The 17,179-nt window shown below is 39.2% G+C and overlaps 1 protein-coding gene across 1 annotated transcript in view; it reads right to left on the reverse strand.

The window, feature by feature from the left end:
- Window positions 1–1,675: 1,675 nt before the first annotated feature.
- BMERB1 (bMERB domain containing 1) overlaps window positions 1,676–17,179 on the reverse strand; it is a 104,783-nt gene continuing 89,279 nt past the window's right edge. Inside the window, exons 4-6 of the mRNA XM_073362355.1 lie at window positions 12,139–12,253; window positions 10,312–10,394; window positions 1,676–6,998 (exon numbers count right to left, since the gene is read on the reverse strand). Of these exons, the coding sequence (XP_073218456.1) occupies window positions 6,886–6,998; window positions 10,312–10,394; window positions 12,139–12,253 (311 nt within the window). The 3' untranslated portion in view covers window positions 1,676–6,885. The remainder of the gene's footprint in view (window positions 6,999–10,311; window positions 10,395–12,138; window positions 12,254–17,179) is intronic.

Below are 17,179 nucleotides of genomic sequence, written 5' to 3' on the forward strand. Positions count from 1 at the left end.
AGAATGAAAGGAGGGCTGGAATGTTTAGTCCCTGTCTGAGAGGCTGGAGTTCTGATTTCTGGGAAAACTCAGCAACTTCACTGCTGTGGCAGATCTAGGTTAATCTAGAGCTGGGTGAATGCTGCTAAAAAGGATATTCTGGGACTACTTATTTGGATTTTTAAATTATTCCATGTTGTGTTCATGCCCCGCACTTTCCATGAATATTCTAGCAAACAGGCAGGAAACCTCATGGAAATAGCAAATATTAAGTGAGCAGTAAGTGATTATTGCACAATATTTATGGAGAGCATAGTTTTAATTTGCAATCATGAACATTAATTCATACTGCAAACCTAATTCTCGTTCAATCAGGGAAGAGAAACCTACAAAAGATCTTATATGTCTAACAAAAAGAAGTGATTCTCTGAGGTGAAGTACCTGGTTTCATGTAGTGATCAATCTCCCTTCAATTAAAGGCTCCTGAACCAGGATTAGATTTTGTGGGAGCAGAGTTCCTTAAATCCACAAAATTGATTGTGTGCAAATGCTGGTTAGAGCTGGGATTTCTGACAAGGGAAGTAAGCTACAAGACAACTTGTGCACAATGTACAGATGGGAAATGATCACTGATCACCCCGAGGCGTGTGCTGGTTGTTGGTAAAGATGAGGAACTGTTCACAGATGACTTAGAGCTTGTTGTGTTCATAATTGTTTTTATAGCAACATTCTTGTCATATAAAGGTTAGAGCTGACTTGCAAGCACAGACAAATATTTATTTCATAGGCAGGAGCACCAAGAAAAAATTCAGCTGTAATGTAGATATATAGAGAGACATATACATTACAGTAAGTGGACAACATTACATAGAACAATTGGTTTGTTCACACTTCTCTGAATATTCCTTATGTGATGACTACAGATTGTCCAGTTTGTTCATTTTTGTTACTTAATAAGTAGCAGTAATGTGGATTCATGTTTTGATGTAAGACTCACTAGAGTCCTGCTTAGAAATACACATTAATTGGGTATCAAAACACCCCAACACTTACACACTCACCTCCATATTTCCCTTAAACAGAAATGTGTAACTTCTAAAAATGTTACAGACTTTAACCTGTGATAAATAATCATTCTCTGGGTAGCCTAATTTTGGGGTTGGGTCTAAACCACAAAGTTGGAATCCAGATCTAAATTTCCCTGATATCTGGGTGTGTTCAGATCCAGAGATTTGATTCAGCCGTGTCTGTTGTAAAGAAGAGGCCCAGAAGTGAATTCTGGTTATGAAACTAACTTCTTCAAATTTCAGGAGCTGTTGATTCAGGGTTTTGGTTTGGCCAACTATATAGGAAAGAGCCATCTGTGAACTTCAGAGGTTAATCTAAATTCCACTAGATCTCAAGGTGTTTGGATCTAGAGTTATGATTCCACATTACCCACTACAGAGTAAAGAATGAGTAGCTAAAAAACAGCCATTCCCTATGGGGCCTCACTTCCCTAAAGCCTAATTCTGTAGCTGCTCTACACATGAAACTCCCATTGAAGATCACACACAGGTCAGTTGTAGAGTCAGGACACAAAGCTGCAATTAGTACAAAACAAACAGATGTATTCAAGGGGAAAAAAGCACCTTTCAGCTCAATTCAACCTATCAAATAACCCAGTTGTTCTTCACTTTATTCATTCAAAACAATGTTAAATTTATTTATGTGTTTATTTGGCTCCAAGCAGCATGGCCCAGGGTCAAACCAGATAACATATTGGGAAAATAGATCAGAGGAAAGAAACATCTCACTGATTGTGTCCATTTAACTGATTGCAGAAAGGCTTTTAAGCCCATTTGGGAAAATATGAAGTGTGAACAAAGCTTGACAATAATATATAAACTTATGAGCACCAACCAAATAAAACACATAGGGCTCCATTTACCACAAAAAGATACAGCCATTCCAAAACTTCTCTCTTTTGCATACACTGATGTTCAGTATGTAATTGGGTGGGTTTGGATGATGGTCTAAAAGTATTCATGTGTAAAAATTTAATACCCTTCTGTTAAGGGTGACACCTATGAAAGGATTAACTGTGTCAGTTACAAGTAGCTACTAGTTAACAATGTCTTGTTCTCCCTAGTAGGATTAGCCAAGGAAAGCATTTGGATGGTGTAATCTATTTAATGTGTGTTGTACATATCCAGTATATATTGGTTTAGTATATTATTGTCACTTCCAGCCTACAAGGAGAGTTGTATAGGAGGAGTTTCTCTGGAGTTGGATTGAATTGGTTCATTGTAATTTGGAAAAAAATGTCTGTCTCTTTATATTTGCATCTTTCTGATCTCCTGTTCCTATAAATTCAGTTAAGATGAGTTGAATTAATCTGATAATAAAATCAGTTATTGTCAGATATGTCTTACAAACTCTGGAACACTATTACTCCAAACATGGAAGTAAAATAAACCTAAACTCTTAATTCATTAGCACATACCATTTTGCTGTGATTCCTACAGTCGGGAAAAACAGTGGTGGTAATAATATAGTAGAGGCAGCAGGATTCTCTTAACAATACCGCTTGATCTCATCATCATCCCTCCTTCCCCATATGTTATCTGTGGTCCACCATGGTATATCATTCTAGGACCACTACATAGCTGGATCCTGAGAACACACAGTACTAGACTGCTGGTAGAACTGGTAAAGTACTTCCCTAGTGAAAACACCAGCCAGTGTAGACAGTATAGACTGTTGCAGCCTCTGATGGACTTTACCTCTTCCCCTGGCTGCTGTTAAACCATCCTGGCCAGGGAGGGCTTTTATCTCTGATTCAGGAAGAGCCAATGATTTGCTGTTAGGCAAATGTCATATACTATATAAAAAATAAATCTTGGCATGATACTGCTGGACACCGAGGGCTTTACCTCCCTTGTCCCCTTCTCCACCTCACCTTGCAAATGACTGAGGTTAAACACAAGGCTGGGAATTGTCTCTTGGTTTCTGCATCTTTCTGGGACATGGCAAATTATACTTCTGCAGTGATTAGTTGAGGGGAAAAGTCATGGAAGTGGCTCCTTTTTACTGAGTTCTATTTCTATGGAGTGTAATCTGTGGGAGATTGTGCATTTTTTCATTGGAATAGAGCCCTTCAGATTTCTTTCACAAACTATATGAATTTACAAAATTATTCTTTTTTTGCATAAAGCTAACCTAACTTTTCTGGAGGGAGATTGTGCACAAGACATTACATTCTACTCTAGTTCACAACTCATTGCTCTTGGTAGCTTGAAGAAAAGTAACAAATGTTTTAGATAACACTACATCTTCGTTTATTTGGAAACACATTTATCTCTACTTTGCTGTAGAGTTTCATCATTTTCAGGGGGGTTTGGGGACTGTGAAATCCTTCACAAAATGTAACCTAGTGTAGCTGTAGGGAGCAATTTTCCCTTGACATATAGACTTGATGTTCTAACATGTCTTTTCTCTCTTGAACTTTTATGATTTTCTGATGCATTGGTATTTAACTTGATACAAATGGTAGTAAATGGCCACGGTTTTCAGAAGTGACTAGTGATTTTGGATGCCCAACTTGACACAACTTAATGGCGTGATTTTCAGAAATTACCAACCAAGCAGGCTCTGTTAAATGTCTCAAGTTGGGCCCCCCAAAAACTGAGGCATCTAAAATCATTAATCGCTTTTGAAAATTTCAGCTAAGTATCTTTTACTTTTAAAAAGCTGCAGTCATGGAAAGAAGTACATTTCCAAGATATTCTGTGATGGGTTTTAGCCACATGACTCTTACTAACTTTAAGAAGCTAAATGGCAATGAACCCTCACATGAAATATATACTGTATGAGTTCAGTTTTCAAAGAAAATGGGTGGTATTTGCAGAAGCATCCAGTACCAAGTCTGCTTGGATTGGAGTCCAAAGGTGAAATCTCCATTGACTTCAGGGGGAGCAGAGTTAGGCTGTGGAAAATCTGACTATGCAAGTCTAGCAATTCATTGCAAGACTTGTGGCCCTCAGGATCCTTGATTCTACTTCTAAATGAACCACCGATTAACACTGGACAAGTCACTCACCTTCTATGCCTTACACAACCCAAGTGATAAAAAAGTAGATAAAACTAAGACTTCACTGATAAACCAGATCTTCCACTTGATCTGATCTGTAAATTCTGAAAATGAAAGGATCACTTTAATTACTGATACTTTAGTTCTGTTCCCTCAAGACACCAATTACAAATGCCTGATTACAAGCATGTTCATAGATGCTTAGCTCTCTTCACTGTGCTTGTTCTTTTTAATTTAATTGTGATAAGATGTTCTACTGCCACTGTACTGTGGAGATGTACCCCAATCATGAATGCCCAATCACACAAAGGTCTGTTTTGGGGCTCTCTTTTAATTGAATTTGCTGTCCAGGCCCACCTCCCATCTGGAAAATCCTGCTGATTTCTCCCCATCCCTCAGGAGAATCTGACCTTCCTAGATGTGAATCCCCAGCAGTCTCTCCTATCTTGACCAAGGCCAGTCATCTACCAGAAAGTCTAAATACTCCTACTAACCCCCCTGCCCCAATCTCCAAGTCATCTCTCTCCCTCTATCAGTTGCAGCCTTGTGATTAGCCTATTATTCAGGACACCCAACTTTCCTGATTCATCAGTATACACAAAGAGGTGTATTAAATATCTAATTCCTCTTTCAGACCTTAAATTTGACACTTCCTGAGGAAGTCCCACTCCTAACACTACCTATATCCTTCCTCACCCCTGTTAATAATATACAGCCATCCAATATTTCTGTTAAGACACTGCACGTGATAGAGAATAAGGGACTGGTCCAAAGCAATGAGAAGGTATCAGAAACTTCAGGGGGGTTATTTGATTGTCCACAGTCTGGTTGATTTTTTTTCTTGTGCATTTTCCTTAAAATTTATTCAGATTATAAACAATTCCCTGCTTTGATGCACATTTTATGCTGACCCTACAACCAGCCTGACATGAATCTGGGTACACCAAATTCTGACAAGCTCCAGAGGTGAATGTGAAGCTATATGTCCGCACACATGCACATCCATATAGTACTTTGATTAAAATATTTAAAGTGCTGCTTTAATATTTAAACTTGAATATTTTCTCCTCTCTTATTTCTGATCCCTAAGGAACATTTTGCAGTAACATATGTTCTTTGTTTCTTATGCCTGCTCCCCTGCTGCTCTTTATTCTTTTTGTAGTATGGTTCTTGAAAGAAGTCTGTGACAGCGAAACAGGTTGTTTAGAGATGCAAATGCTACATATTGGACCAATAAAGCTCAGGCATATATAGTATATAATGATATATACTAATTTGAATGTTTACATCCCTGAATCTGAACTAGACACTGCTTCAGCTCTTTCAGAAATGTTTAACATCTACCTTTAGTTACATAACTTGCTGATATTTTTACTGGCTTCCCCTGCTGTAACTATTATTTCCCGTGGGTTTATATGTAGTGTTCTGCTTATCCAGCATTAAGAAATGGTTGTTCAGCTTGAAAAACCGTTTTTCTTTTAGGCACGTTCCACCATCTTTTTTTTAAAGCACAATATTTTCACATCAGAACATCTTCATTTAGCTACTTACACCCATCACAACATTCACCAAAACATATGATATACTAGTCACACAAATGCACCATCTTACTGACAGCTAGTAAAGGGACAACTATATTTTATATGTGTTCATCTGCATACCAATTGATGTATCAGACCTAATTGTTTTTCCCTTGTTTCAAAACCACTTTTTTAGATACTGCTATCTTTTTAGTACCGAAAACTTCACCTTTTATGTTTATTATTTTTAATCTTGAAGACAGAATTTGGGGACATTTTGTCTTTTTACAATACTTGACAGCTAATGTTTCCCGTGGCCATTAAGAATCTGAGTAATAGCCCTTTTCAGCACCCTGCTTCATAAGTTTAAATGATCCTGCTGCCTTCATGTTTTTCTCCCCTTCTGGACAGCAACCTATTTAGCCTGTGATACATAATCTCATAGTGCATTTAGTTGTGGTTTTAATAGTTGACTGCACTCTCAGTATTATTGTATCTCTGCAAGGTGGAAGGCTTGTAAGCCAATAAATGATGCAGTGTTTGAATTTACACCAAAAACTATAGCTATGCCTGCTAAGAATTTAGCAGAAACCAATATCCAAATGGACAGGTAATCTCTGTTTGAATTGGGTTATTTAAAAGTGACAAAGGACATTTGACCACAGGGTCACTGAAATGCCATAATAAAATACAAGCCAATGAGCAGGATCTTTGTTGTTATCTGTTCCCTGTGAAGAACTGAAAATGAAACTAAACAGCCAAGTAGTCAAATGTCGTACTAGTTCAATAAATATTTTGTATGCAACACCGGTTAGTACTAAATTTGCTTCATCTATTGGTTGCACTATATACAGTATCGCTACTCTAAGGTTTCATTTTGAAAAATAGCCAAGACAGGACATTTTTATATTCAGACCGTGGCATGTGTTTGAATGAAATTTGCCAAGCGAAAAAGGTGTATAACAAATCCTACAAAGTGCTGAATTTTTAAAACTGCTATTTTAAACATTATTTGGTAAAATATACACTTTTCTAATTTACTTTTGCCACAGAGTTGTATTTGTCTTTTCAGCTATTTTTACCTATCTGTTCTGGTCATTGGACAGCTGCTATATATATTCCTTTATTTTAAGCATGCGCATTGAGTGATCCATGCAAAAGTGAAGGATTCACCATTGGTACATTCAGTACATTACTGTAATGTTTACAGTATTTCTTGATTTGACTATCAGGATGCTTTAAAATCCTTTCACCCTACAGTTTTATCCAATGAAAGCATTTGAAAAAAAGACAGACTTGGTAGAGAGACTGCAGCTACATGATGTTGCATTGCGTGGCCCCACAACAATCTTTAATAATAGCTATTCCTGCTTTGGTGACGGTGGGCTTGCTTGGAGGAGGTTCTGCCTTCTTTTCTGCTGGGGTACCTGTGACATTCAGAACAGGACACCATTAAAACCTAGAGTTAGACCAAACTATTTCCTTCTGCTTTCAGTACACAGTATCCTGCAGTATCACATAGGCCTACCTTCTAGACAGAGTTTATTTTACATTCTTTGAAAAATGTTCTTAGTGATGTTGAAAGATACCAGCCTATGTGATGACTGACCCCACCAAAGGAACAGAAGGCCTGCCCACTTAGGTGAGAGAGGGGACACAGAATCCAGACATCAAACTGAAAAGAGGGGATTTAGGTGTAAATCATATGGTTAAAATGAAGGAACAAGAAAGGGAAACCAAGCAGGGAACCTCAGACAACACCCACTACTCTGAGAAGGAGTCCAAGGAATCAGTGGATACTATCTGGCAGCCCTGGAGACTGAAGTGTTCTGTTACACTGCTGCAGCCCACTCATTACCCTACTGTAAGTTCCCCTCACTGCTCTGTCCAAGTGCCTTGGTCCACAGACAGATTAGTGTGTGAGGGTCAGCTCCTCCTTAGTCAGTGGATGTAAATGAGTATAACTCCACTGACTAAGTTCCCTGATCCGTTCAGCCCGCAGAGACTGATACCTTTGTTATGAGTTTGGTACCAGTTGTGCTGGTGGTTTTGTGATGCCCAGTACAAGTTTTGTGGAGAACCTCATTTTGCTTTTTCCAACAACTGGTCATCAGATGGGACTAGCTTTCAGCCACTAACAGCCTGTGCCAGATTCAAATTAACTCTAAAGGCAAAAAGGCTTTATATTCCATTGCCAATCCACTTCCACACAAAGTCAGCTTCTTGTATCAGACCCATGTACTGTGGATATGTACAACTGACCACCATAAATATCATGGTATTTTGAATTCTCTTTATGGACCTGTATGCCACAATATCGGTCAGTGTTATCCTCTATATCTTCCAATGTATATAATAAGCCAGGATGCTGAGAAGGGATAAATCTTGGGATAGTGGAAGAGTCTGTGGATTTGGAATGTTCATATGCAGCACTTTCCTTTTGTTGGACTCAGGAAGAGCATCAGTGGCTGGCACTTGATTTATTGTATTCCCATTGAAACTATGGTACATTTTAAAATAGCCATACTTCTCAGTAATTAAATCTCTCCTTCATATCTTGCCTATGTGGTTTATGTAGGTAATGATGGTGCCCAACTTATATGGTTTGTCAGACAGTCGGAACCTTCACAGTTTACTCCAGTTCCTCTTTACATAATATCCAATTAATTAATATCCAATTTCCTATTGATGAAAATAAGATAAAAATGCTGTATAGCATGTTATAGTGGGCAGCTGGCCTTTGCAGCCATCTCTCTGTTAAGATTTGGGGACCTTTTCTTCCTAATTGAAAGTAAAGATTAAAACAAACATGAACTATAGAACTGATGGGTCCCTGATTGAGTTTATCTAAAAGAGTAAGAATGCAGCTATCTGGAAAAATTGGAGGTTCACCCTTTTGACATAATTCTACTGAATAAGGCCTTAATTCAGCAAAGCACTTAAGCATTTGCATTGAAGTCAATGGAACTTGAGTAGGTTTTAAAGTTATGAACATATTAAAAGTGTTTTTCTGATAGGAATTTAATGGACAGCAGGTAGGGAAACAAAACCTATCCAAGTGTAGGGAAAATGTATATACTTTGGACAGCTACAAATATAGAAACCAGTTGTGGGGGAAAAAACAAATAGCACTAACACATGTGGTTTGTAATCCACGCCGCCTTAAAAGAACCATATGATAAGTTGAAAGTCATGGTCACTCTCCAAGTATATGTCAGAATCCTGTCAGAAAATCATGAAGAGAGTAAAGACAACTACAGAATAGGAAAATCAGCCATTGCTTATGGCAGAAGATAAACTAACATACATCTCTGAAAATATAACAAAAGGCAAACATACCCTAGATAAGAAGATATATGGTGGTAAAGGCAGCGTACACTGGACAGTAAGACTAAAGTTTGAAGTGTTGTATCCATGTAGAGACAAGATAGGTGAGGTAATATCTTTTATTGGACCAACTTCTGTTGGTGAAGGAGACAAGTGTTCAAGATACACAGGGCTCTTCATCAGGTTCAGACGAAGAGCACTGTGTAGCTTGAAAGCTTGTCTCCTTTGCCAACAGAAGTTGGTCCAATAAAAGATATTACCACACCCACCTTGTCTCTGTAGTAAGAGTAAAGAGCAGGGTTAGATTAAACAAGTTTAATCCCGGGAAGTACATCTATGAGGCAAATGCAGCGTTAGGGAGTTTCTTAACAAAGGGGTAAGTAAATCTGGAAAGGGCTTCACTCATCTATCCTTGGACTAATCCAGTGATGTGCTCCAGTTTTGCAATTGACCTGAATGGGAGTAGGACTGGGTTCTAAACTCAGAACATCCCGTTCCAGCATGCACTGGGCTTTATGTAAAACCCAGGAAGACTTCTCTGATAACAGTCCCTTCTTTGGTTGTTCCAAAGTCCTGTCTAGAAACCTGGAGCATATTACACCCATATCCCTACTACACATGGTATGTAATGTATAAGCCTTTCAAGATACCTTCCAACCTGCGTAGTTCCTGTCTTGGTAGACAAAAGGGTGGGTCTTTCAATTGTGTTAGCTCAAGCAAGTTGGCTTTATGTGACTGAAAAGCCAGGTTAACCATCATTAAGATATAGACTACTGTCACTATCACATAGGAAATCGTGCTCCCTGTAGTTAAAATTCTAGACTCCTCATAGGTGGAAACGCAGCCAGATAAAATGGTTTCAAGCACATTAATCTGCATTTTAACAGGATTTTTAAAAATCATGTTAAACTAAGTTGATTGAACTAACATGATTGAAATACACGCTCTTTTTGCTATCAAGAGAGGTAGGTAAGGACACAAACTACCGGCTGTGGAAGATCACACACACACACACACACATATTACTAAAATATGCAACAGTTTAAAACTGAGATTTGCGAAGCCACCTAGCACATTTGGATTTAATGTTGAGGAGAATTGGAAATCCAAGTTCGCTAGTTGGTTTTCAAAAGCTCATCCAAAATGGCTAGAAACAGAAGCTGGCATTTTGTGGTGGTGGTGTTTGTTTTTTTTGGGGGGGGGAGGTGGATTTTATATTAGTTCATTTTGTCTAAGCATTTTTGGGGAGATTTTCAGAGACACAAGTGGGAGCAAGAGCCCACCTCTCATTGACTTTCAGTGGGAGTTGGGTGTCTAGCTGCCCTCTGTGCCTTTGAAAATCTATCCCCTTTCTTGCCAGAGTTTTTCAAAGATTTCTTTTCTTTCCCATTTGTTTTTAAATGTTAAACTCACTGGCAGGAGATCGTGTTACTTTGTCTAAGGGTTTTAACTTGATCCGAAGGAATTCAGCCATCTCCTTGTCTTCCTCTTGCTCTCTGTTGGTGCAAAAAGAGGGCGGGGGAAAAAAGGTTGTAGAAGAAAAAGCAGCGATTTCTGATTTCTACATTACACAAGGGGCTGTTTCTCTTAGTTAAGGCAAGAGCCATAAGAATCTTATTAATAGCAGTAATGCTTCTTTGCACTTATTTAGCACTTTTCATCTAAAGATCTCAAAGCTCATTAGAAACTTAATGAACTGAGAGAGAAATCCTGGCCCTATTGAAGTCAGTGGCAAAACCCTCATTGACTTCAATGCGGCTGGGATTTTATTCTAGTGCTCACTGCTTAACCCTGAGAGACAGGCAAGTATTATCCCCACTATGCCCCTCATTCAGCAAAGCACTTCAGTTAAGCACATGCTTTGATGAATCAGGGCCTATACCAGTAGGAAAACCAAGGCATAGAGAAGTTAAATGGCTTGACAAGGTCACACCGTGAATCAGTGTCAAAACTAAAAACCAAACCCAATGGTCCATAATCCCAATTCCCATCTTCTAACCACTAAACCAGGCTCCTTCTAGAAAAAATAGCAAAGGAACATTATGATGTGCTATAATGCTCTCTGTTTAAAATCCTGTCTAAGTGAAGATTTTGATTTTATTGTCTCATGCTGCCAGGACTCCCACTGAAGTCAACTAGTGTTGTGGTTGTGTGAGGATGGCAGGATCAGGCCCTCAGGAAATTAACGTCATTTTGCTAGTCTTTAGCATTCATGGAATTTTTGTTGCTATTCCATTTTTTCAATATTAAAGTGCACATTGGTTAAAAATTATTTCAGTTTAGTAGAAAAATCAGATTCATTAGCTACAGATACATTAAAGTAGAAGTACCAATAAATGTTGCAAGTGAGCAATAGAGAGCACTAATGCATTTCCAACTGTACTGCGTGTATTTTCAGTAGTCTAGCAGAATGGCATTTTTGAGGCCTTTATAGTCTCTGGTTACAGGTGATGCTTTATGCTTCATACACAAAACTAAGGGCTTATCAGCAGTTAAAACACTACAGTGGCACAGCTGCAGCTGCATCCCTATTGTGCTTCAGAGAAGACACTATCTAGACTCTCCTGTTGACATAGGTAATCCACCTCCCTGAGAGGCGGTAGCTAGGTTGATTTAGCGCAGTCTAGGGGTTGGGTCGACTTAACTATGTCACTTGGAGGCATGGATTTTTCATACCCTGAGCAATGTAGCTTTTCAGCTTAGACCAGGCCTAGGAGTCAGGGCTCTATTCTCAGCTCAGCTGCTGATCTCCTGTTTGAATTTGGGCAAATCTCTTCCTCTCTCTTTTCCTTCCCACCCTTTGCCTGTCTGATCTACTTCTTTAAGCTCCTTGGGACTCAAACTGTTATTACCATGTTTATAACTCATCAATTTTGGTTGGAGCTTCTGTGCATTACAGTAATACAAATAATTGATGATGATAACATGAGCATTATGTATGTGCAAAGACCAATTTATACATGTTTGAAAATCATTTTTTGTTAGAATTCTCTTCCAAGTTTACTTCCCCCATCTAAGGCCAGGTCTATACTCAAAAGTTAAGTCAACGCAGCTACGTCACCCAGGGGTTTGAAAAACCCACACCTCTGAGCAACATAGTTAAGTCAACCTAACCCTCAGTGTAGACAGCACTAGGTCGATGGAAGAATTCTTCTGCTTCTGCCTCTCAGGAAGGTGAATTAACTACAGTGATGGGCTTGCCAAGTCTCTGAAACAAATTCAGGCACTTTCAGGCCTTACCTTAATCTCTCCACCTCTGCATCATCTACAAGAAAATCTCTTTTTTGCACCAGTTTATGGATCTTCTGAATCAATTCATCCTCTTTTTGTTTCTGCATTTTTGTTTTTTCTTTTTCTGATCAAAAACAGAAAGAATAAGACAAGGGTTAGATACTCAGATTTCTAACAATACTTGACCAAAGAAGGTCAATGGCCTTTGTCCAGATTTACAGTAGGTGAGAGCAGGGCATGATCCAGGGTCATAATTTTCCAGGCCATAATATTTGCAACATTTTATTATTTGGTAAAAATTCTTCCCTGCTTCTCCTGAAACCATAATGTAAAAACAATCCACTCTTTACAGAGAGGGTCAGGAGTGAATGGATATAGTGAGAAAGGGAAACATTTTTTTCAGTGCAAATATATAAGATTAATCAGTAAATTGTGTTCTTGTGTTCATTTGAGATAATTATTGGCAAGTCCTAAAGGCCAGCCAATCCATAAGCCAGGGTCTAGAAAGGTGACTCCAAGGCAGGTATATAGGCTCCTAATGAAAGCAAGGCACTGCTGTCCAATGATGCTACCTTGTTGGGGATGATCCCTGCTACCTGTTTATTCTGACTGCTTCTGCTCCAGGTTGCTCTTGTTTCTGACTGGCTTCGGTCTGTGCTTGCTCCTGCTCCAGCATCTATTCGAGCCACAGCTCATCAGCTGTCCTGCCACTAGGACACTGGATTGGGTCTCAGGAGATATGAGTTCTGCTACCAGCACTGCCCCTGAGCTGCAATGTGGTGTTAGACAAGTCATTGTTATGACTCGCCAGAAAACAGAAATCCCCCTCTGTGAAAATCTTCATGCTTTGAAAAACATGTTTTTCCATGTTTCCCAAATCAGGACGAAAAGTTACAAGTGCAAAATTTTCATTGGACGGGATTTCCAGAAAAATATCATTTGGGGACCTCCCTGAAAGGCTCTTAGCAACTTCACTTTCCCCCTGCAGGCAGAAAGAGAAATTGACGAGAGCCTTCAAGACAGGCTGCCAGAGGCTGAGCACCCACCCTCTCCCCCTGGCTACTAGCTACTTTTCCTCAGGCAGAAACTGAAATTGACAAGAGCTTCCAGGTGGGCAGATGAGGAGCCATCATTTCAATTTTCCTAATGAAAAATCAAATTTTCTGCAAAATTGAAATCTTTTGGCAAAATGAAAAATTTCAGTCTTACAAAAGGGCCATTTTCTGTTGGAAAATCATTCCAACAGAAAATTCCTGACCAGCTCTAGTCACTGTATCTCTATTTCCCCTGACACTCTTTGTCTTGTCTATGTAAAATGTAAGCCCTTCAAGGCAGGGACTGTCTCTTGCTGCATGTTTGCACAGTGCCTAGCACAATAGCTGTACTGTGATATTAATAATAAAACATTCATTAGTTCAAAACCTTTGCTAAATTTTCAATCTAAAAATCCCTCCACGGCACCATTTAGAGTTTATTTTCCTAATCTCCTTAAGAAGAGCATTTTTCAGTAAGGGCACAGTTCCATTAGAATAATGGGAAAACTCCCATTCACTTAATATGTGAATGTGATCAGGCCTCAGATAAGATGGAGCAACCTATATGACATCTCTGCCTCTCCCATTGTAATTTGGTACACACAGCAACATCAAAATATCAACTCTGATCAAAGTCAGGCACTAGAATTATTCCATTATAGTGGAGCTAAATAAAACTATTTTTTACCCAAATTTCAAAAGTCAGTGTAATCAATATTGTCCTAGTTAATCAGACAAAAACAGAGCTAATTTATCGTGACTAGATTGTCTGAAAATGATCGTTTCTGTTGAAGGATAGATTTGGCTGTCACATGCTAAAATTCTTGTAAATATGAGGGCTTAGGAGAGAGAGAGTTCAAAGGTATAAAACAAATATAGTTAAGACAAAACTCCCTAGGGCTAAAACTGAGCAAGTGGAGCAGTGATGGGAAAGCTAGCGGCTAATTCTAGCCAATACATTTCCTTAAAGAATTCAAAGTTTTTATGAGCAGAAAACAAAGCTTCACATTAAATCAAGAATTTTTGTTTTCAGTCGTGGAGTTGTGGAAGTGAGCTCAGAGAAACATCGAAAGTCCCTGGGATACATCTACAGTGTGATGCATTCAATATATCTTGTTCATTGACCAAATTTATAAGCAAAAAGAAAAGGAGTACTTGTGGCACCTTAGAGACTAACCAATTTATTTGAGCATGAGCTTTCGTGAGCTACAGCTCACTTTAACACGGCTGTTCCAAATTTATAAGGGATCCTAATACTTCTAAAAAATCCAGATATTTGAAAAGAGTTGTTTATTACAGCTTAATGATTTGCCCAAGGACTCCAGATGCATTTCCCACTGGAAATTTCTGCAATAAATCCACATCTTTAAAAAATGGGATAAAGGCATTTTGAAAGTTGGCTTTCAGAGATAATGAAATTCTGTAAATCTGAGCCTGGAAAATCATTATTCCTTGGAGAACTGTAAGTTACAGGTTGTCAGTGAAAGAGGAAATAAACAATTTGTAATGCACAAGAAGGCTACTTTGTTTTTCACGAGAAGTATTTTTAGTTTTTTATGAAAATAATATCTTTTACTCAAAAAATTAAGTGTGCATGTTATCATCAAATTCTGTCGGTGCTTCAAAGATTCCTCATTGTTACCTAAAATGGGCATGGGATGGCGGAATACTTGGGCATAATGTCAATGAACACTTAATCTTAACATGTGCAGCAGAAATAAGAGAGGATATTTAAAACTGACGACTGCTGGACCATGCTGCAATGAGCCTCCTTCTCCCATCATGGAAGATACGGAGCAGCTGCCACTATGCCGCTGTGTTACATCAATTTGGAATAAATGGGCCCGAAGAGTCAGCAGTGTTAGCATCACTCTGTCAGCGTCCAACATTAAACAGCATTGTGAGGGATGGCCATTTTTCCTGCTTTTGACCAACAGACAGGAGGGGAAGAAGAAACAGGATAGTAAAGGTGGAGAAAATACAGCTTTTGTTGATGGAGAATTCCCAGCAGCAGGTCAGTCACAGATGGGTGCTCTGGATTGGCAAGTCTGCCACAACAGCACTGCTCTGAGCTCTAGCTTATTTCCTGGTCTGGGGTGTCATCTGGTTGATTTGGCCCCTCTCCTACTGGTCTGTCTCAGGCTGGGCAGAGCTGGCTAGAGCTGGATGGGCTGTCTCATCTGATTGTGCTGGTGCCATGTGCTACAATTGACCTCAAGATCAAATCAGATGGAAAGCCAAGAGAGTGAGAAGATAGGAAGAAAAGAGTGGGGAAGGAAGGGGAAATAATCAGGATCTCACGTGTCTCTGGTTTATGGAGTGGTGATGACCACGTGACCCTGAGGAAGTACCAAGGTCTGGACTTGAAGATGATGTGGTACCTTCTGGGGCCACAGGTGAAAGACAATGTCCCTGAAGGGAAGTAAAATGGAGACCTACAGGCCTTTTCCCTCCTCCAGGAATTTCCTGCCAGTTCACAGGTCCTCAGCCCCAAAAGTCTCTTTTTAAGAGCTCTGAAAAGGGATTTAATGGAAAGAATAGTCGATCCTCTCATTATTTGTTCACCATCAGACCTAACTTCTGAAATATCACATAAACCCATTAACTTCCAGTACAACACTCTTCTTGTTTACCAGATATGGTCTCAACACAGTCTTTGAATTATATCAGTAAAGACCTTTTGTTTAGACTAACTTCATCTTTCTGTTTTTCACTTTTACTAATTTTTATGAACAATCTTATGTAACAGTCGCAGTTGGACTTTTGTTACCTTTTTCTATCACCATTTGTTAATACAGATGACTGAACCATTCATAAGCTTTCGTCGACTTTCGTCACTTGGACTCATCACTAGAGCAGGCCTGCTATGCTTCAATTGTTACAACACCACCATCTTCTCTATCTCCAGGTGAAGAGCCATCAATGGGATCAGAACACATGGATCCACTTATGGAAGGCCAGATGTGAAAGGGGAGGGGGCTGTGGGAGCAAGCTAACATGCGGATTGTCCTCCCACCCCCCCTTTTGGGGATCTGCTGACAAGTAAATGCAGATTGTGTTAGGGCTGGGTCCTACAGTCCTTATTCAGCTATCTCCTTTTACTAAAAGCCTGCTCCTGTTCCCATTTAAGTCAATGCAACTATGTCCATTGAAACCAATGAGAGCAGGAGCTGGCCCATACACAGCACAGTCAAAATATATATGAAAGGCATGACGATTGCTTTAGTCCATGTTTCTCTAGGTTGGGAAAATCCCAGTGCTAGCATTTAGTTCTGTGCAAAGGACAACAGCCCTATATTTATTAATCCCATTGCCTGCTCTTAATACTCAAATATTCTGTAGTGAATTTGCCAACAGCTGGCACTGCTGGAAATAAATGCTCAATAGATAAATATGCAAATATGACTCTGAGAAAGGATTGCTGGGTGGTACATTGTTCACAGTGTGCTAAGGTCTAAGAAAGAACGGCTGTTTATTAAACTTTACTTAATTAATATTTTGTAATTTAAGCTGTGGGAGGGTGTTTCTAGGAAAAAGTAGTCCTAAGTATAAGCAAACCTCTCATTTAAACTTCTGTTTAGCTACAGGAATACAAGAAAGAGTAGGTCATTCTTACTTGTTATCCATGCAGCATTCACAATCCTTTGCAAAGGTTACCTTAAAATAAGCTCTGCTTGAATTATTCCCCCTTGGGTACTATTCATCCCATACATGTGTTAACACAAAATTGGAGGAATTGTTTGGCGCAAAAGTAGCTGAGATAATGTCAAGAAGAAAAAGAAGAAGAAACATGAAATGTGGAAAGGTTCTTATCCCACTGAGAAATGCTGCTATTTGTCTCTCGGGCTCGGAGGGGGAAAATGTAGATATGATCAGCTTCCTATTTTATGACTGACCTGCTGTTTCATTTCTGGCAAGGTTTTTTCTTCCCTTTTACCTTGTTTGCTAGCTGTGAAGTTTTTCTCACAGTGATAGGTGGAAAAATATAAGGACAAAAGGTACTATAGGCCCTGTAC

This window comes from Lepidochelys kempii, chromosome 10, assembly GCF_965140285.1.
Source record: "Lepidochelys kempii isolate rLepKem1 chromosome 10, rLepKem1.hap1, whole genome shotgun sequence".
NCBI lineage: Eukaryota > Metazoa > Chordata > Testudines > Cheloniidae > Lepidochelys > Lepidochelys kempii.